The 21,718-nt window shown below is 42.7% G+C and overlaps 2 protein-coding genes across 6 annotated transcripts in view; one reads left to right on the top strand and one right to left on the bottom strand.

Moving 5' to 3' along the window:
• Window positions 1–21,718, top strand: part of FBXO36 (F-box protein 36) — a 128,512-nt gene that overhangs the window by 95,668 nt on the left and 11,126 nt on the right. Inside the window, exons 2-3 of one of the 4 annotated variants that reach the window (XR_004298866.1) lie at window positions 7,683–7,809; window positions 15,880–16,028. The gene's annotated coding sequence lies outside the window, so the exon portion shown is untranslated. The other 3 variants (XR_004298865.1, XR_004298868.1, XR_004298867.1) reach the window with 3 other exon arrangements.
• The window catches only part of SLC16A14 (solute carrier family 16 member 14), a 28,503-nt gene continuing 14,587 nt past the window's right edge, over window positions 7,803–21,718 (bottom strand). For both annotated transcript variants that reach the window (XM_032400497.1, XM_032400506.1), the window contains exons 4-5: window positions 16,096–17,073; window positions 7,803–9,937 (exon numbers count right to left, since the gene is read on the bottom strand). In XM_032400497.1, the coding sequence (XP_032256388.1) occupies window positions 9,786–9,937; window positions 16,096–17,073 (1,130 nt within the window). In that variant the 3' untranslated portion in view covers window positions 7,803–9,785. The remainder of the gene's footprint in view (window positions 9,938–16,095; window positions 17,074–21,718) is intronic.

Below are 21,718 nucleotides of genomic sequence, written 5' to 3'. Positions count from 1 at the left end.
CCTCTGGTCCTCTGCACTATACCTTATGTTCCACATATGAGTGAAACCATATGATAATTGTCTTTCTCTGCTTGACTTATTTCACTCAGCATAATCTCCTCCAGTTCCATCCATGTCGATGCAAATGGTGGGTATTCATCCTTTCTGATGGCTGAGTAATAGTCCATTGTATATATGAACCATATCTTCTCTATCCATTCGTCTGTTGAAGGGCATCTCAGCTCCTTCCACAGTTTGGCTATTGCAGACATTGCTGCTATGAACAGGCCAGACTTATCCAAAAAAAAAAGAGAAAGGACCCAAATTAATAAAATCATAAATGAAAGGGGGGAGAAATCACGACCAATACCAGGGAAATAGAGGCAATTATTAGAACTTATTACCAACAGCTGTATGCCAACAAACTAGGCAATCTGGAAGAAATGGATGCTTTCCTGGACACTTATAAACTATCAAGACTGAAACAAGAAGAAATAGACAATCTGAACAGACCAATAGCCAGCAAGGAAATTGAAACAGTAATCAAAAACCTCCCAAGAAAACAAGAGTCCAGGGCTAGATGGCTTCCCAGGGGAATTCTACCAAACATTTATTTTTTTTTAAAGATTTTATTTATTTATTTGACACAGAGAGAGAGAGCACAAGCAAGGGGAGTGGCAGGCAGAGGGAAAGCAGAAATTAAGTTATCAGAGGGAGAAGCAGGATCCCCACTGAGCAGGGAGCCCGACGCGGGGCTCGATCCCAGGACCCTGGGATCACGACCTGAGCCGAAGGCAGACACTTAACCCACTGAGCGACCCAGGTGCCCCGCTATCAAACATTTAAAGAAGAAGTCATACCTATTCTGAAGCTGTTCCAAAAAATAGAAATAGAAAGAAAACTTCCAAATTCGTTCTATGAGGCCAGCATTACCCTGATTCCAAGACCAGACAAAGACCCCGTCAAATAGTATAGACATTTTAACAATATTTGTTCTTCCAGTGCATGAGCTTGGAACGTCTTTCCATTTGTTTGTGTCATCTTCAATTTCTTTCATCATTGTTTTATAGTTTTCAGAGTATAGGTTTTTCACCTCTTTGGTTAGTCTATTCCTATGTATTTTATTATTTTTGATGCAGCTGTAAACAAGACTGTTTCCTTAATCTCTCTCTCTGCTGCTTCATTAGTAGTGTATAGAAATGCAATGGATTTCTGTACATTGATTTTGTATCCTGCAACTTTACCGCATTCATTTATCAGGTCTAGTAGCTTTTTGGTGGAGTCTTTAGGGTTTTCTAAATATAGTATCATGTCATTTGCAAATAGTGCAGGTTTTACTTCTTCCTTACTGATTTGGATGCCTTTTATTCCTTTTTGTTGTCTGATCGCTGCGGCTAGGACTTTCTGTACTATGTTGAATAAAAGTTGTGACAGTGGACATCCTTGTCTTGTTCCTGACCTTAGGGGAAAAGCTCTCAGTTTTTCCCCATTGAGTATGATGTTTGCTGTGGGTTTTTCATATATGGACTTTATTATGTTGAGGTATGTTCCCTCTACACCTACTTTGTTGAGGGTTTTTATCATGAATGGATGCATGAATGGATGTTGTACTTTGTCAAATGCTTTTTTTTTTTTTGTATCTGTTGAAATGATCATATGGTTTTTATCCTTTCTCTTGTTGATGCAATGTATCACACTGACTGATTTGTGAATGTGGAACCACCCTTGTATCCCGGGAATAAATCCCACTTGATCGTGGTGAATGATTTTTTTAATATATTGTTGGATTTGGTTTGCCAATATTTTGTTGAGGATTTTTCCATCTAGGTTCTTGATGAATTAAATTACTGCCCTTTTTTCCCTATAAACAAGTACCTTAAGTTCATTTAATAATGAGTTAATTCTTTTTCCAAACCCTCACACACTCTTCAGGAAAACTAAGTAAGGGATTGAGTGGAGGGTTGATTATGGCTCACTGGGACTTTCAGACTGAGTCCCCTCTTCTTCCTGCCACTTCTTCCACTTGGGAACCAGTCCCTCCCAAAGACTCTTCCCTTTTTCTACTTGACCTGACAACGGAAGGGGCTCCCCAGTGCCAATGTGAGACCCTCAACCCAACCCTCTCTGCTTGTCATTGCTGGAGGTCCATAGAGTTCATTTGTGGCACCTTTAATTTTTCCAGTGATCTCCACCCTCCACATGACCCAGTTTTCCTTTCTTTCCCAGCCTTCCTAATTTAGCATCAGCATTCTCTCCTCACTTCACTGTTTGTGAACGTTTTGACTTTGGAGACCTCTGGCCCCGATAAGCCACACTTCCACGTGGCTAACGTGGCGGGCTCTTCTGCAGCATTCCCATCTGAGATTTCTGGGGTGAAGCCAGGCTCCCTTTTCAGGGATGTCTCCTTACCCACCCCTTGTTCCAAGCATCTCTGACTCTGCTCTCTACTCTTCCTGTTCAGGCAGTAGCCCTTCACTGGCTGTGTTTGGTAGCCCGCCCTCTCTGGTCTCTGTGATCAGTGACACCCTCAATGACACCTGACGGCCCTCCCCCCTCCACCATCAGTGTCTGCTGGACTGGCAGACTACTTCCTTTTCCCTGCGGCAGAGTGCAGAGCATTGCTGGGGAGAACTTGCTCAGATGCGCTGCCTTGGTGCACCACAGAATCCGGCCAGGCTCATCTGGCTTCCCGCCACCCCTTTAACAGCCCACTTACCGTCTCATCTACTTCCTGGACTCCTCACAGCGGATCTTCAAACCTTGTCTCCCCCTTTGCAGAAATTAAGTTATCAGTGTAAACTTCATAGCTGCGTTTCTCTCCTGCTTTAAATAAATCTCCCTGTCCTTGGCCCTGCCTTCTCTTCTTTCTACCTTGAGAGGCAGATGATACCTTATTTCCAACGCTCACTCCTTCCCATTGGCAGGGACCATGGTCCTTCCCGTCTCTTTGCTCTCCCGCACCTTCAGGCTCTCCTCTTCACAGATCCCTATCGGTTTTCTTTCCTTATCTGCATCCATCTCTCCTGGAAAGAAACTTCACTTCATCCTACTGTCCTTCTCAGTGCCATCCTGTTTCTTTCCTTGGCAACCTCCAAACTTCTTTAACTCTTCATTTACCACCCCCCTTGCTCCCACTCTGTCCTCTGGTCTTCCTGCCTCCATTGGCAGCCTTCTGAAGTGACTCCCTTAGTTTCTACCTTGTTTCTCCTTGTTAATTCATTTCCAAACTCTATTTATTAGTTACTCTGCTCCAAGCACTGGACTCAGCACTGGGGATGCTCATGTAAACAGAACACAGCTTGACCCACCAGCAAGTTCACAGGCAGTAAACATTCAGCTTTTTTCCTCCTGTAACATCCAAGGTTCTTCACTAGCGGGCTTGCTTCCTAGCTCTCTGCTCTTTTCCTCCCACCCCTAAATGTCCTGCACATGTGCCTCTACTTACCTCCAGGTTAGTTCTCCAGGCTATTCATGGGTCCAAGCCTGTGTGGTGTGATGCTGTGTGAGAGAGAGGCTGCAGGTGCTCAAGCTCACCACCACCGAATACAGCACCGCAAGGGGGCTTTTACCCAGGTGCTTCTTAAGCTCCTGCTTTGTGCCCAGTGGGACACACTGTGCCAAGGGCCTGGGAACACCTTGAAGAAGATGGGCCAGGGGGCCCTGTTCTCACGGAGCTTGCTTGGTGATGGCAGTGGAGGAGGGTACCCGAGGGTAGGAGGGTGATAGTTTGAAACCCCTCCCTTGGAGGTTCTGATATGCTCCCCAGGGAGATGGGGTTAGTCTCTGCTCCATCCTGTTCTTCCGGGACACATGCTTCCAGTAGGAAGGACACTTGAGACTCAGCGTCTGACAGCCAGCCTTGCCTCCCGCCTTGCCGAGGTTGAGCTTAACGGTGTGAACTTCACAGCTTCTTTTATTAGCTTGTCTGTCAAGGTCTTACCCCCCACGCCCCCCACCGGTTTACTTCAGATGACTGTTGAACCTGAACTCCTCCTGGGCTTTCGCGAGTCGAGGTTTCTGCTCACATTGATCTCCCCTTGCCCCCCGTCACAGTGCCAGCCCCTTAACCAAATCACGCCCAGCCTTCAAAGCCACTTAACTTCCAGTGAGCCTCTCCTTCAGATTCCTCCAGCACAGCAGTTCTCAAAGTGTGCTGTTGGCCCTCTCAGGGGTTCCCTGTTACCCTTTTGGCAGTCTGTGAAGTCAAAAATATTTTCATAATGATCCTAAGACATTGTTTGCCTTTTCCACTCATTCATTTACAAGTGAACAGTGGAATGTTTCAGAGGCTACATAACCTGTCGTGATGTCAGTGCTCTGATGGCTAGTGGAATGTATGCTTGTCTATTTTTGTTTTCTAGAATGTTCTTCAGTAGTAGGTTTAGGGTATAAATCTGTTCAGTTTTCAGAGGCTGCCTCAGTTCATTCTCAGTACTTCTACTGTGCTCTTGCTAGCTAGCTTTGTTCTACTTGCCGTAATTTATGTAACTTCATTATCATGGAATAAATCATTTTGATATCCTGAAGTTTTCCTACATGGAAACACAAGCAAGAGGTAGATATACTTTGTTGGTTTATTTTGCAATATAATTTAAAGATATCCTTCCAGATGGTTTATAAGTTTTAGACTTTATATAAAAATCAAGATTTTAGAATTTAATAGTATTTTATTCTAAAACTTAAAAATTTACTTATATTTTTGTTATATTCAATGATGGATCATTTGCTTTAAAAAAGGACATTAGGAAGCTTGCTTTCCTAGCCCACAGCTGCACCATCTAAACCTAAAGATGCTGAAAAAGAGGAAACTGAAATCTACTAAAAAAAAGTATAAACACGAAACAAAACATTTCTCAAGATTTATCTTTTCCTCAGCTTTATGATGTTAAAATCTTACCTTTCTGGGGCCTCTTCAAGTTGTGGCACCATTTTGAGAATAATAATGTAGGGTTTAAAGAAAAGGGAACCGAGTATTTTAAATGTAGATGTGATGAGTTCATTAAAAGCCAAAAATTGATCATTACAGCCTTTCAAACGAGGAATGCAAAAGCCATTGAAGTACAGCTCAGGGAAGTGACTGCGCCCAACTGCCTGGAGACGGGCACAGGGCCCCGTACCGCTGATGCCGCTGAATGTCTGCTGGATGGAGAGTCAGCAAAAGGAATCACAGCAGTGCCACTTTCTAATGACACAGTAGCTTGTCATACTAAAGATTCAGCTGCAAACATGAAGGCTGAGTTAGTATCTTCTCTGCAGTATTGTACTTTTGTCTTACACATGGACAAGTCAAGAGAAGTGGCTAGACTCGCCATTTTGCTTGTGTTCATCTGATATCAGCACCAGCTAATCCGGGAACTTCTTCTTCTTTTTTAAAAGATTTTATTTATTCATTAGAGAGAGAGAGAGAGCACAAGCAGAGGGGGCAGCAGGCAGAGGGAGAGGCAGAAGCAGACTCCCCCCCTGAGCAGGGAGCTCAGGGAGAGGCTCCATCCCAAGACCCTAAGGTCATGACCTGAGCGAAGGCAGATGCTTAACCGACTGAGCCACCCAGGCGCTGCCCCCCGGCATCCCTGCACCGATCTTCTTTTATGTGAATGCTTGCAAACAAACTCAAATGGTGCTGAAACATTCACAATATTGAACAATTATATTCACTCTCATGGCTGATCGCGGAGCAACTGTGTGGACGTTTGCACTGATGGTGCAAAAGCAACGTGGGGTCAAAGCGCCTTAGCCCGGGTCAAAGAAGGGACGCCAAAATGTCCTGGAAGTCATTGTATTTTTCACTGCCCTGCGCTTGCAGTCAAATAATGGCCAGATTCACTTATCTTTGATGAAATCGTAAAAATTATCACCTTTTCTTTATTAAGTCTTTCCTCTTGAGTCCACATCTTTTTAATATTCTGCGTGACAAAATGGGAAGTAGGCACAAAGCACAGCTGCTGCAAATCAACGTCCAATGGTTGTCTTGGGGAAAAGCACTTCTGTAACCAAGCCATGAGCTCACTAGTGCCTTTTCCATGAAACGCCGTGTTTATATTTGGCAGACACATTATTGAAAATGAGGCTGTCACTTCAAGGAAAATAACTGCAGGATTTGTTGCCAATGATAATATTTAAGCTTTCAAAAGGAAATTAGAATTTTGGGTAATTTATATCAACCTCCATGAGCTTGTCCACTTGCCAATTGAGATAGAATTTACATATCATGAAATTCACCCTTTTAGAGCGTATAATTCGGTGGTTTTTATAGATTCACAAAATTATGCAACGAGTATCTAGTTCCAGAACATTTTCATCACCCCAAAAGGATACCCTATTGGCGGTGCCCACTAGCAGTCACTCCCCATTCCCCCTCCTCCCAGCCTCTGGCAGCCACCAATATGCCTTCTGTATTTATGGATTTGTCTAGTCTGGATGTTTTATATAAATGGAATCACACAAGGATCGTGTGATTTTTAAACACATTGTATGAAATATAAAAACATCTGGAAGATCTGTAAGACTCGGTGGACCAATATTTTCCAAATGACTAAAGCATTATGTTACAAAATCATTAATTGGGCAAAAGATGCATCCAAAGTGCAAGACAGATCAATGGCTTCTAATGTGAAGATTGTACAAAAAGTTCATTGATACTATGTCAGATTCCGCATTGCAACTAACCTTTAAGAAATACAAGTGCGTTGAGTTTTGGCACGGTATCAAATAAAAAATCTACAATTATCTGAAAAGATTATTAAAATACTCCTCCCCTTTCTAACTACATATTGGTATAAGGCTGAACTTTTCATGTATATCAATCAAAACCACATATCACAACAGATTGAATGCAGAAGTAAAGATGAGAATCCAGCTGTCTTCTATGAAGCCAGATATAAAAGAAATCTACAAAAATGTAAAACAATGCCACTATTCTTTTTTAAAATATTTATTTATTTTTGAGCAAGAGAGCGTGCACAAGCTGGGGGAAGGGGCAGAGGGAGAAGCAGACTCCCTGCTGAGCAGGGAGCCAGATGGATGTGGGGCTCAATCCCAGAACCCTGGGATCATGATCAGAGTTGAAGGCAGATGCTTAACCGACTGAGCCCTAGATGGGTCTTTAAAAAAAAAAAAGATTGCATAAATACCATACTTTATTTTATAGTTCCCTATTGATGGACATTTAAGTTGTTTCCAGTCTTTTATATAATAAACAACAAATCTAAAAATCTTTGTTCATTTGTCTCTGTTCACATGTAGGGAAAAATTTCAGAAATGCAATTGCTGGATGAAAAAGTGTGTACATTTCAAATTTAACAGCTGGACTTAGCACTTCTAACAGCCACCCTACGTGATTCTCTCTAGGTGGTTCAATGACCACATCTGGAAAGAAACTGTTGCAGGGGAAAGAACCACACAGCTAAACATCAGTTATGTCTTAGGACTTTCCCCCTTTAAGGCCAAGAAAATAGAGATTTTACACAAAAACACGCTGGCCATCTTTAAAGAGGACAAAATTTATTTCATCGTCTATAAATAAAAATGACTTAGATATGTGAAGGGAACACTATAAAGCACATGGTATAAATATACAATTAACCCTTTATAAGATCGCCAAAGAACTGTAAAGAATAACATCGTTTAAACAGAAAGGATTCATATATTTGCTGTAATTCCTCATGGCATTCTCTTTTATTCTACTGTCCACATGAATATTGCAGAGGAACTTCTGACTGGGTAGAAATCACCATTCCGTCAACGCAGAGAGTCAACGAACACCTGTGTAAACCACAGATCTACCTTGGGTATAACGGGAGAAAGTCCCCGGTGATGACGCACAGCCAACAGGTGAGCATCAAAACTCATCGGCTCTAGCACCGTTCAAAAAAATACTTAATTTGGTGTTGTCTGAAAATGAGTCATGGAAGTCATGTAGTCAGTTTCAAAACACACACGTTTCCTTGGTCTAGTTCTTTGACTGTACAGTAAATAGAGAGAGCATTTCCACAGGATTTAAGAATACCTTTATCAAAATAGACATCTGGATTATTAAACAGCCGCCAAAGCTGTAATGATAACAAATAGGTCGTTGTGTTGAACCAAACGGAGGCTGACATGCAATTTATTATCTATAACAATCTACAGGCGATTCTCGAGACATTAGAGGTAATATTGAGTGTGTATACTAACCATGCTTTTGTTTCTCCTTTCCATTAGCTGCCTTTTATTATTATTGTGATTTTGGTGGCCCCTTTGATTATCTAACCCCTCCCACTAGGCATTAGAGCAGGAAATAATGGAGATGGAAGAAAATGGAGGCTTGTCCTTGTAATCCCTTGTTAACAGCTCCGAAGGGTTTGGTGGAGGAAAAGTCTGAAACTGTTGGCTGAAACAAAGCTTGGGGTAACACTCTGTGATTCTGAGCATTAGGACTATTCCTGCCTCTAATTACCAAGGATAATTAAGAATGGTCTGTGCTCACTTTAGATAAATTTGACCCAAGACGTTGGCAATGATATGAAAGGATTTGTGTGCGTGTGATGAACAAATTGTGAGTGGAAATTGAAATAGTTCTAAAATATGTGTAAACAAGTAAGGCAGCCAGAAATTTCCAAACGACTCTGGGGAAGAACATTCTGCAGGCTGAAAACTATTTGGCTTAGAAAAAGAGATCTCAGATAAAGGAGGAGCATCATTTGATGTCATGGATTACAGTTATCTTGTGGATGAAATCAATCAAGAGACCAATTTTTAAAACCGTGTCAAGCTCAGGCAAACGAGTGGTCTATATAACAAGAGGCCCTGGAGAAGGGCTACCAGTTACCACGTACTCCAACGTCAGGTGCACAGACTTCTAGACTGAAGGCATTCCGTTTCTTATGCTTGCAACTTGATAGTCTCACATTTTGGATCAGTAACACACTTCACAGATGATTTAACTGCCAACTTTGCGCACCAACCAGCAGTTCCTTCTCTGTTTTATTTATTGAGCAGGAGAAACTCAGAAAAAAATTTTATAAACCCCAGATCATGCTCATAAGTGAAGAGGCTAATGATATGAATAAAAAGGCTTAAATCATAGCCCTTGATTCAATGTTTGCGTGACAAATACGACTTTTTGCTAAGGAAATCAGTATTATTTATCTAGGCTTTGAATTAAGATTCAGTTTATAACTAAATAATACTAAATTAGGATTGATGACAGATGCTTTTCTTAGAGGAAGATTGAAAAACTGTACCCCCTAGCTGCAGAATTCTTTCATAAAAATATAAACTATGTTTCTTTCATTGTATTAAATGTATTACCTTTGAAATCAGAGTCTGCATTTACTTCTTCCACTAGTAGATCAAAGCCCCCTGTAACAAGTTCTGAAGGCTAATGAGATTTTTGTGCTTGAAACCCATTTATCTATAAGCTTTCCAGAAGCATTTAGATAAATTATTTTCACCATACAAGGAGTAGATGAGTTTAAAAGGTTTTATTCCTTGTCTTTGTTTCAAAAGCTGTATCTAAAACCTTAGTCCCAGTGGATGACGAGAGAGTGGTTTTCGTAAGGGCATTTCTACCAGTTATTTCACAGGCCGTCTCTGAAGGACATTGTCATCTCTGAAATGTATGGAGTCTTTCATTCCTTCCGGCATTGCTTCTCCCCAAACGGAAAGACAGTGCTGCTTTCAAATGCAGTCGTGACCATGGCATTTACAAATGACAGGGCAGGTTACCATACAAAGCGCTTCTCCACAATGTCACGGGCTCCTCACAGCAACCATGTGAGGTAGGCATGGGTACCCCGAAGAAATCTTACAGGAAACAGAACATGACGCTAAACGTGTGCACCATCCATGTATTTTTTTCTGGATTGTTCTATCATTTGAATACACGGCTGAATGAGTAAAAAGAGTATCCCCACCATGTAAAGTAAGCCACATATATAGAAGGAAAAATCATATTTTTCTGTGATGTCATAGATCCAGCCTGCAAAACAAAAAGGAATATGTTCAGTGTAACCTAGCTGATAAAAGTCAAGAACACAATTACTGTGGCTGTAAATATTTCTATGAGAATTTATTTATATGTCATGTCATGCCCCAAATATTTCAGTTCGCCATTTTTAAGCCCAGGCTATATAAGCCAGAGTTTCTCAGTGCCTGAGAATGGCAGGCATTTATCTTCCAAGCTGCGAGGGTACCTTACAAAGTGCTTAAGGCATGGAAAGAGTAGCTGGCTGACCCTTGGGAGGATCTGGCTCCCAGCCCTCAGAGTCTCTCAGGCTGACACAAAGCCAACAGCGAAAAGGGAACCTAATGATTTTCTTTTTTCACAAATATAACCACAAATCTTTTCTAAAAACCTTCAAAACTCTTCTGAAGAAGTTTCTAGGGTATATCAAAAGAGGCTGAGTAGAAGGCATTTGAACTTTCATTCACTGTGGAATATTTGAGAGTAAACATCTGTTCTAGAAAGAATAAAATTTTCCATGTTTTATAAAATTCACATTTACAGCTATAAAACTTTAATATTTCTATATACAAAGAACTTTAAATTGTCAAGGATATAGCCTTCAATGCTGACTAAATTATCAGTTTTTAATACTATAATCTAAAACTTTCATATAATAATCTTACTAGGCACTCTGGAAGATACTAGTATATTTCATGGATTCTAAGATATCATGAATTGCATGATGCCTCATTATCTTATGTAGCAACAAGAAAGAAATATCCTTGTCAATTAAAATATGACTCATTGTTTTCCTGGGACTTTGTAAAATGCATTCCAATTTCAGAGATGTTAAAATGTGAAAGAAAAGCCTCAGAAACTATGAAATGGATTAGACTTCAGTGATTAAATCTAAGCATCAGTCACATGTCATGGTCCCCACATAGCCAAACCATGTGAACTGAGAGGATTAAGCCGTCCACAGGAATTTCATTTATGGTAAAAACACAAATTTTGAACATTCCCTTTTTTTCATATCAACAAGTACATTCATTAGCAAAGACATAAGGAAAACAGGAATGATTTAAAGACCAAACGTAGTTTTCGTGACCACTTTTCAAAAAACATCTTTTAAAAAAACTGGCAAACGAATAATGCACAAACGCAACTCAACCTTCTCGCACCAACAAATAGCTACACAAAAGCCACTGCTTTCCTCGAGCAGTACCTCTGACTTCCTGGCAATTGTCTTCTGCATTTCTGTCTGGTGCGTAATTAACGCACCTGGGTGAGTCAAAGGTCACAAAGGAAAACAAACACTTGACAGCATGAAACATTTATATATTGTAACCACTCAAAAGCTGTAGACTCCAGATACCCTTTAAAAGTTCACCAACATTTTTGAGTTTGTTTATTGTTTGATACACACAAAAGAAGAAAACACCCGACTCCTGAGATGTAGCTTTAGTAAAATGCTCTATCAGTTTTTCCCAATCTCCGATTTGAGACAAGAGGAACAAGATGAACCGTCTAATCCAAAAAACAAAGACTCAGCTTCAGAACTGAATCAGAAAGGTGCTATGAACAAGAACGCACCCAACTTGGCTCAGGGTCACCACGTGACCACTGCACCCCTACCTCTTTCCCCTGCAGCCCCAAGCTTAACCATGAGCACAAGCCACAAGTTTTTGGAGTTTCAAACACATTTTCTCTTGGCTCCTTGTCTGTACATATACAGGTCCTCCTTCTGGGGGGGACAGTAAGAAACACCATCCCCCTTAGCACACCCTAGCAACCCCTTCCCTCCACCCCATCCCCCCTCTTGCCTCTGCAGACTTTGGAACATGCTAAGTAGATTATACATTGTTACGGTCGTTAACCGAGTTCATTATATTTTAAAATAGTTTCTTTCCTCTAAAAGTATAAATGTTTGTAAAAGGGTGTCTGTCCTCTCACTCCAGTCTTTAAAAGTAACTCAGGAACTCATGCGTCCATTTTTTAAAAAAGTGCCCCCAACTTGACCACACAATTTCATAGGAAAGAATTGGGGGAAGTAATCCTAAATTTTATGTTAAATTAACCCCATAGGTTTTTCTAGTCTATCTTTCAGATTTATTTTTAAAAGACTCGGGATCTTGCCCCTTTTTCTTTGGCGCCTGTTTTAACATTTCTGCCAGTTTGAATTGAATCCATTCCGGCATCAGAGGCAAAGCGGGTCAGGAGAGACAGGACTTCACTCTGTGCTTTGATCCTCAGCACACATGTTTATAACTCTTCGGAGAAATGATGTTTCTGACGAGCTACCCACCTCATTCATCCTTCACCACCTCTCCTTACAGATCTGATCTCGGTTCCTTGGTTCAGAGCCTGGCATCCTTGGCAACCCTGATCCAACCATCAATTCAAATCAGCAGCTTCCAAATAAAATCTGATTCCCTATTAAATTGCATTCACTTTTCCTTTGAGTCTGTCAAATGAGGAATGATGGCTGTTTTTCTTATTAAATAGGTATTCCCAGCTTTTGATGAAAAACCCTGCAAATTGTTGTTAGGGTGTTATATTTTAGGCAAAGAGGAGGTACATGTGGATTCTTAGTCAAATCCGGTGGCCGCGTTTTGTTATATTTTACACTGGAAACGTCTAGAAAAGTTTGCACCATTATTACATCTTTACAGGAGAAGAACTGAATGCCCAACAATATTACAAATGAACTAGATCAAGAAGTTCACGTTGCTAAATGACACAGCTGCAATGTCTGTTCGCTATCTGATTGTATATTCTTCTCCTAAATGGAACTGATTGTCTAACACGCTAGTAAATGGCACCAGATTTCTTAATGCCAGGAGAAACCACTTTGAAAAATGGAAAACACATTCATTTCTGAACCCATGAAAAAAGAAAAAGGTAATATGAACAATAATTTTCCCCACAGCAAACCCTGCAGGTAATAATTCCTAGCCCACCTCGAGTTTCTAGCAAGAACGTAATGTGGCAATTTGGTCACCCGTACTGCCAGTCACTTCTGAACTATGAGGCGTAAAAGGCTGGGCCGGAATCTCATTGCAATGTTGGCTCTTTGGCCTGGAAAGTCAATGAATTAAACGCAACGCCATTAGTCAGTGGTGCCGTTCAGCGTTCTTCCGGTGCATGACTTCAGTGCAAGGACAAGAAACAAACGAACGAACAGAAGGAGAGTCCCCTGAGGTTGCTGGCCTAGAGACGCACAGCACAACATGGATTTTCTAGTCCCCGTGGCAGCCTTTGCCATCCATTCATAGACGGTTCCTAACTGTTAATACAACGGCTTCTACCATCCACGGTGGATGACATTCAGCTCTAGACCCGCTTTGGGGGAGGAAGCTTGAAGCAGGAGGGGTAACCCCTGATGACTGGGGGCCGGGGATAACTCCCTGCTTCTCATTCTAATTCCCTCCTCTTCCACTCCAGAACGTGCACCGGAATGCTATCCTGCGAGAAGGATGTGACATGCGAATGAGATAGAGAAGCCATGCTAGCCAACTTTGGTGCTTTAACGAACATTGATCGTGAATTGCTTAAGCCGCACCTCACAGCTGTGTTATGATGCTGCTACTGAAATCTGGTAGATCAGTGTAAAAATAACCCCAGGCGGACCGTTAGAAGCGGAAAGTACGCCTGGATCATGGAAAGAACCAACAATGACGGATTCCATTCCCATAGACGATACAGCTGAAGAACCTTCAACAAGAGAGTGGATGAGCCCCTGATAAGGTCCACATCCCCTTAATGGATATTTCAGTTTACCATCTCTGGAAGGTACCATTGGTTGCCTGACCCAACCCCCAATCTCCATTCTTTTCTCTTTTCCTTCCTCTAGTACAGAGGCTAGGAAGCAAAATACAGTTCCCCCTGAAGCTTGAGCTAGCTGTGTGACACGGTTCTGGCCAATCAGATGAAAATGGAAGTCGGCTGAAACTGAGCCTTTCTTCCCATTTTCCTCCTTGGTATAAATGAGGATGTAGGGCTGGAGCAGCAGCAGCCATTGTGTGGCTGTGAGGCAACTAGCATGAGGAAAAGGCCAGGGGGATCTTGGAGACACTGTCCCAATACCATCTGGTATCTCTGAAATATAGATTTTGGACTATGTGACACTATTAAATCTCTGCTTAAGCTACCATTGGTGGGATGTTCTCCTACAGCCAAATGGATCTCTGAGAGAGAATTCTACACGAGACTACTGAGTTCTGACTTTACAGCTGCCAATGTAGTTTGCTGCACTGCGATAGTTATTCACTGTCATCTAGAAATGCTGTGCCTGCCTCTGTGCACAGGTGGCCACTGGGTTTCCTAAAGTGAGTCTTAGTTCTTAATCCTTTAGTCAGCCAACTGCCAGTGTTGTCAGCTGTACAGGCAAAAAACCATGACATCTTGAACTTCAAATTCTGTGGGGGACTTCAAAGTAAATGTGTTGAAACAAGCCTTCTGCCAGTGGGGTCTTAGGATGGGAGATGACTCTATGATCCCTAGAGAGACCGGGAAGGAAGGGGCGGGGAGGGCTTTGTCCTGCACCCATGGGGTTCCCTGGAGGAGGTATTCCTGCAGAGGATATGAGAATAAAGGGCCAGGAGGAGCCAGACGAGCAGGGAGTGCGGGCATCTGAACAGGTGAGGCTCTTCGGAGTCAGCTTACAACACTGCACAAAACCTCCGTCAGCTGTGACAACAGCCGCTGGTCCTGGCCTGGCAGCCCGGATGGCCACCTCGGGACAGCACCTTTGCGTTGATGTTTGGCACCAGCCCAGGCCACACTATGTGGACTCCTGCCTCCAGTCTTTGGACAGAGGGTGGACCTTGTCACCTTCGCCCAGTACCTGGCCTCTTGGAGATTAAGTCTACCTGCTGATCCTGATGTGTTTTTCCACAAACACCAGGTTCAGAGAGGTTCTGGCTTCCACAGGACCCCTCGGTACCTGGGGTTTCTGGTATGCCCATTGCAAGAAGCAAGTTCTCCATTGAACTGAGGTGAACACTTGTGAGAGAGCTTGCCTGGGATGTTGTCACCTGGTGGGCTCTGGGCCTCTGGTGCGCAGAATGCCCCAGCCCTCCCCAGCTGCTCACATCCTAATCCCCGGAACCTGTGAATGTTACGTTACGTGGCAAAGGAGACTCTGCAGATGTGATTGAGTTAAGGACCTTGCGATGGGGGGTCATCATGGATTGTCCCGCAGACCGAATGTAACCCAGGTATCTTTATCAGTGAAAGAAGAAAGTGGGAGAGTCAGAGTCAGAGAGAGGTCTGTGACCACTGCTGTGTCACTGGCTTAGAAGATGCCAGGAGGGGCTAGGAACCACAGATGCAGGCAGTCTGAAGCTGTAAAAGACAAAAAAATAAAATAAAATAAAAAATATAAAAAAGGGATTCCTTCATAGAGCCTCCAGAAAGAACGCAGTTCTGCTTACACCTCGATTTTAGTCCTTTGTGATCCAATTCAGCCTCCTGACCTCTAGAACTAGAAGACTATAAATCTGTATTGTTTTAAGCCCCTGCGTTTGTGGCATTTACTATAGCAGGGACAAGACATTGCTATGGGGCTAGATCCAGCTCATAGATGTGTTGTGTGGGACCGACCTGCAGTGTTTTAAAGATCTGGAAATGTTACGGTTATCAGGGTGAGCAATTCATTATGTACATAATTGTTGAAGCACTATGTGGTACACCTGAAATTAATGTAATGTACGTCAACTATATTCAATTAAAATTAAATTAAATTAAATTAAATTAAATTTAAAAAATCTGGAAGTGTCCCCGAAGAGCCCAGAGTTCCTAGGTTTTTCTTGGGGGGAGAAACCCCTAACAATAGGGGATCTGGTAATAATTTTCCATGTTTCTTGGTGACAGAAATCAGCTGGAGGTGGGTAGAACCTGCCTCCTCCCGATGGGGTAGGGGTTCTGCACTATTCCGTTACCCACTTTGCTAACCTGGCCAACTTACCTTGCAGATAGAGATGAAAGGTTCATCTACATTCTGCTTGAAAGAATGACCATTACCTTGCTAACATTTACAAATGAGAAGTTGGGGGAGCAGAATGGGAAGAAAAGGAGCATGTACACAAATGGGAACATCTTTCTTATTTATCTTGGACTTCAAAATATAAATGAGAACACAACCTCACTCTCCACATGTACTCTAACTCTTAAAACCTCGTATGGTTTACCTGCGAAGGGTGGTCCCAGCAGCGCGGAGATGCCGTTGGCACAGATGATGATCCCGTAGGCGTTGGCCAGGTGCTCAATCCCCACCAAGTCTTCAGTCACTACGGGCATGAGGGAGAAATAACCGCTGGAAAAGCCTATCAGTGCGCAGATGACGGCCAGGCCAGCGTAGGTGTGCATCAGTGGGAGAATAAAAATACTGAGGACAAGGGTGAAGTTGGCCATCAGGAAGACATTCCAAACGCTGATGCAAGGTAAGTCGGCGACAATGCCCAGGATCACTTTTGCAAAGATATGCACTATTGCTATAATTGAAGTCAGAGGGAAAACATCGTTTTGCTCGGATAAATTATACAAATTGACGATTTCCGGGAGGTGGATGAAAGGGATGACAAAGCTGCTGTATGCAAACAGAGCCCAGAAAATAAAGGCGACAAACATTCGATTGGTAAAGAGCGAGGCTGTGCCGAAGTAGCCCGAGTACCAGTCCCGGAAGCCCCTCCTGACTCTCACGGTCAGCTGGCTGGCGGCCTTCAGAACCCGGAGGGCGCACAGGTTCTGTGTGCGCTCGGCCCTCTCCGGGCCCGCCTGGGCGGGGACGTCACCCACCGGCTGCTCCTCGTTCCCGGGCCCCGCGCCCTTCTCTTCCGCTCCACCCGGCGGCCCACTTGACTTCGACCCAGGGGAGGGAGCCAGCACGACCTGCGGATCTTTCCCTCCCGCGTCGTTCCGGTCCTTCCCGGGAGAGAGGGGCCTCATGAGCGCCCCGCAGACACACAGGTTTAAGGACACGGCGCCTTGGATGAACATTGCGTTCCGCCATCCGTACTCCGCGCACAGGTACTTGAGCAACACTGTCATGAGGAAGGTGCCGAACCCCGTCCCGGTGGTGCTGAGGCCCTGCGCAAGGGCGCGTCTCTTCTGGAAGTACCTCCCCACCATGACCACGGCCGGCAGGTAGGCCATGCCGCTTCCAAAGCCTGCGCGGGTTGGATGGGAAGAAAAAACCCACGGCACAACATAAATGGCCACATCCAGAATTTGCAGCACGTAAAGGTCATGGGCATTTCATTATATTCGTTTTTGTGTTTTTGTTGTTGTTGTTGTTGTTGTTGTTTTTAACACAAAGAAATAACGTTTGTGAAAAAGGCAGCTCGGTGGGTAAGCACCGTGGGGGTCATCCACGGAAGCTTCCAGCCCATCATTTCCCTCCAGCACGGGCGACACCAATAATAAAATAAGCCAGCATCCGCACATCGTAATATCAGAATGAATGGATGAGAAGGTAGATGAATGGAAGAATGAATGGATGTTGGGGCCCTGCTGTCAGTGCTAATTGCATTGAGTGCCCAGGACAGTTATTTTTCTACCAGTGGATGGAGAGCAATTCCAGGCAATTTGCAGAAGCCTCAGGAATGAGTCCATTTGTTCACAAATTAATAGGAAGAAGAAAAGGAGGGTACCTATAAATATACCCAGCGACTGGATGTCAAAACCACCTAATACTAATTTGTAGCTCTGATTTTCACTTGTGTTTTTCTTAGAAAATTGGAACAGTTTGTGATTTCCATGACAAAATTAAAATGCTGGTGGGGTAGACGGTGTGCGTTGGGGGCAGGGGGCATAACAGAACTCTCTGTACTTGTTCTCAATTTTGCTGTGAACCTAAAACTGCTCTAAAAAACATGAAACCTATTTTTTTTTTTTTTAGATTTTATTTATTTATTCATGAGAGACAGAGAGAGGCAGAGGGAGAAGCAGGCTCCCAAGGAGCAGGGAGCCCGATGTGGGACTCGATCCCAGGACCTTGGGATCATGACCTGAGCCGAAGGCAGACGCTTAACCATCTGAGCCACCCAGGCGCCCCATGAAACCTATTTTTAAAAAAAGACAGGAAATAAAATAAAATAAAAAGCTGCCCAAGAGGTTGTGGGTTGCATTCTCAACTTCTAGGTACAGAGGGAAACCATAAGACCCACTTTAATGATCATGGGGTCCCATATGGTTCTAATACTTAAGACTTCCTGACATCAGGACGGCAGCATGATAGTACAAAAGAGACTTTGACCAATGTTGTTTCCCAGAGCCGAAGCCTCCTTAGTTCAGCATCACTGAATAGTTTCAGAAATACTTGATTTTGAAAGGAGACCAGAGTAATCGTACATACAATTATAATACTAATTACCATTAATTGAGTACCAGTGATGGGCCAGTTGCTTTATAGGCTTTATGTGATTGGGTTTTCACAATAACCCAGAAGTTAGCTGTGGCTCTACCTTTTTTTTTTAAGTTTTATTTATTTAAATAGTCTCTACACCCGATGTGGGGTTTGGACTGACAACTCGGAGATCAAGAGTCGCATGCTCTTTGACTGAGCCAGCCCGGCATCCCTCTGCCTTTTTTCTGAACCTCGTGAAGAGTTAAGTAACTTTCCCAAGACCCTGTTGCAGGAAACTGGAGAACCTGGGGTGGAACTCAGACCCAACTGCACAGCCTGGGCCTTTTCCACTGCTCATCCCCCTGGCTGCTGGCAGGTGGGATTTCGAAGAAGGATTTTGCTTCAGCCTGGGCTTCTAAAAGAAGCCTCCAGAAGCAACCGCCTCCTTTATTTACCTGAGAGCAGTGATATTTACAGCAACTGTCAGAAGTCAGTGATCCTCAACCAGTCTTCAGGTGGATACCCTTGTTTTAAGAACAATTAAGCTAGCTTCTAAGTGATTCCCAGCAGAAGTGGGGGCAGGTCCCCAAACCCCTTTGCAAGCCCCAGTGAGGGTAATAATTATTTGCATTATGGGAGAAATGAGCATGAAGAAAACAGCTATCCTTAATTTTGACTAAACTCTGGATTAATCTTTATGACGTTTAAGTCCACAAAAAAACCCAGAATTTCTCATTTCCTAATATTCAAAGAGGCAGAGAAAAATATTTAATAGCCTATAAACACACTCCCTCCTCCCTCTAATTGTAAAGCAAATCTCCTGTACATCATTTCAAGTGCAAATATTTTAGTATAAATCTCTAGAAGAATTCTTTAAACAGCATAATGATTATATCTTAACTGATAAACAATTCCTTGATATCATGAAATATCCAGAAGGTGTTCAAATTTCTAATTGTCTCATAAATGACTATATTTTTAAAAAACTGTCTCTTTAATCAGGATCCAAATAAGGCCCACACAGTGCTACTTGTTGATATGAATCTTAAGCCTCTTTAAATTTCTATTTTTTTCTTGAAATTTCTCTCTCTTTTTTTCTTGAAATTTATTTGTTGAGGAAACTGGGTCATTTGTCCTGTGAAGTTTGTCATTGTCTGGATTTTGCTGAGAGCAGAAGTTTAATTTTTTAAAAAACTTGATTTGTTACTGACAATAACCAACATCCTAAATTTAATGTGGTTATAGATTTCTAAACAACAGTGGAATAAAATGATTACTAGGAACAGAACCGAGGTACCTAAGCCTAAGAGCAGCACTAATTCTAACTTAGTGTGAATAATAAACAATCCCATGTGTGAGGAAAAAAGAAATCCACGCCCAACGGTACAAGTATCCATTTCTCTGTTACACCATCCATGCCCTTAACAGCATCCCCTCCTTCCTCACATGGCTTTGCTGTCTGTTATGGGCACAATTATTCCACGAGCTTGTAGGACAGGCCTTGGGGATATGTGGTTCGAGCCCAGTGGTCAGTCAAGGCCCTGCTAATGTCCAGCCCTGGGCAGGGTCCTGGAATAATTCTTCACCACATGCCGGTTTAGAGGAGGGTTACAGCCCTCCCAACCAGGTGGAGGAAAGAGGCCCAGATGGGGAGAGAAAATCCTGTGATCCTGGGTCAGTGTGGGTAGGGGAAAAGCCTGTCAGGAGACAGGCTTAAGAAAATGCAGCTCTGGTAAGGCTGAAGAAATTTGGTCCAGACTCCCCTGGCTAAGTAAGTTTGCTCAAACAGACATTATTTTTCTGCTTAATAGGAGGATACTCCTACACAGTTTTAATTGTCTAGGTGTTTTTTTAAAAAAAGAGAGACAGATACAAATAAATCTGTCTCAAATGCTTTTTGGAAGGAAGAAGGGTATCAATAAAGTTTTTTTTCCAAATATACATTGTAAGTGAAATGTATCTCTCAAGTGCTTGCTTTTTTAGATTTTCCCATCTTCCTTTTCTGTTAAATAGGGGCTAGATTGCCAATCAGCTTCCACAGGCCTCCCTGATGACAGCCCAGGATTTTGCCTTATAAGCTAACTCACTTAGCTGGGTTTTCCAGTTACATATAGTTAGATACATGTTTGTGGGGATGTGATACATTTATTTTTCAAGACTTTCTTTGGGCTTTTCCTGTATAAAAAGTGGGAGCAATAAAGTGTCTCAAGACACACTTCCCCTTCAGCAGCCCCCTGATCTTCCTCCTACTTTCTTGGGTCCAGAAATATTTGTTAAATAAGTGAATGAATATGGAAATAATAAAATGGGACGCCTGGGTGGCTCAGTCAGTTAAGCGGCTGCCTTCGGCTCAGGTCATGGTCCCGGGGTCCTGGGATCGAGTCCCACATCGGGCTCCCTGCTCAGCAGGAAGCCTGCTTCTCCCTCTGCCTGCTGCTCCCCCCTGCTTGTGCTCTCTCTCTCTCTCTGACAAATAAATAATAAAATCTTTTTAAAAAAATATGGGAACAATATTAATGGCAGGTCAATAAGCAATTAACTGCAAGGAATAAAGTTCATGTAAACAAAGAATCTAATCATAGAGATCTCTAAATGAATTAATCTCAAGTCCCAGTTTGTAGGATCAAGTCAGTCCATATAATGAACCACCACCGCATCCAGTTCACAGGGGTGCCACGTGTCTGCCCAGAGACCCCAGTGTGGCTCCTTAGGCTTAGCAGGAGTGTTTATTTCCTCACCTATAATATGAAAATCCCAGTGCTGGCTCTCTTCATTGGAGTGTTTGGGGGAAAGTTTCTAAAACACTCAGGGGAAACATCTTAAGTTATTCTTTAAGAACTGTTACCAAGTCCTTCAGATCAATGGTTTTCAAACTATGCTTCAGAGGACATAGAAGTGCTTTATGTGTAGATGTGGATCGATGTAAATTACAGAGAACCAACTTGCCAACGTTTTGGAGAGTAGGTGTTTGTGTTCACAGTCTCCTGCTATCATAAAGCATGCGCTTAAGCTCATAATAAGAATGTTACATTAATATAACAATTACATATTAGCTAACACTAAGGACTCTGTTGTGTGACAAGCTAAGTGCTTTATACCGATGATCTCCTAATCATTTCAACAACCCTCTAAACCAAGCATTCTTCATGACCCCATTTTGCAGATAGGGAAACTGAGGCATAAGTAGGTTAAGTAGTTTGCCCAAAGTCACACAGATAATAAGTGGAAAAAAAAAAAAGGCAAGATTTCCAAATTCTAACTTTTACTTCTTATATCAACACTTCTGTCAATGTGTCATTTATTAGGATGGTAGCTCTGTACTCAGAAAGTCAGGCTGGATCTGGTTTACTGCAATACAATTGTACAAGTGAGAAACTACTTCTTATCTGTGCGAATTCTGCTTCCTGTTGATAAAGGAAATTATAGCTGGGAATGTATTTTGCAGACTGGATATGTAAACCATGCTG

The sequence above is a fragment of the Phoca vitulina genome, unplaced genomic scaffold (genome assembly GCF_004348235.1).
Source record: "Phoca vitulina isolate PV1807 unplaced genomic scaffold, GSC_HSeal_1.0 scaffold1, whole genome shotgun sequence".
NCBI lineage: Eukaryota > Metazoa > Chordata > Mammalia > Carnivora > Phocidae > Phoca > Phoca vitulina.
Note: the sequence above shows the minus strand (reverse complement) of the source record. Positions and strands in the feature narration are given on the sequence as shown.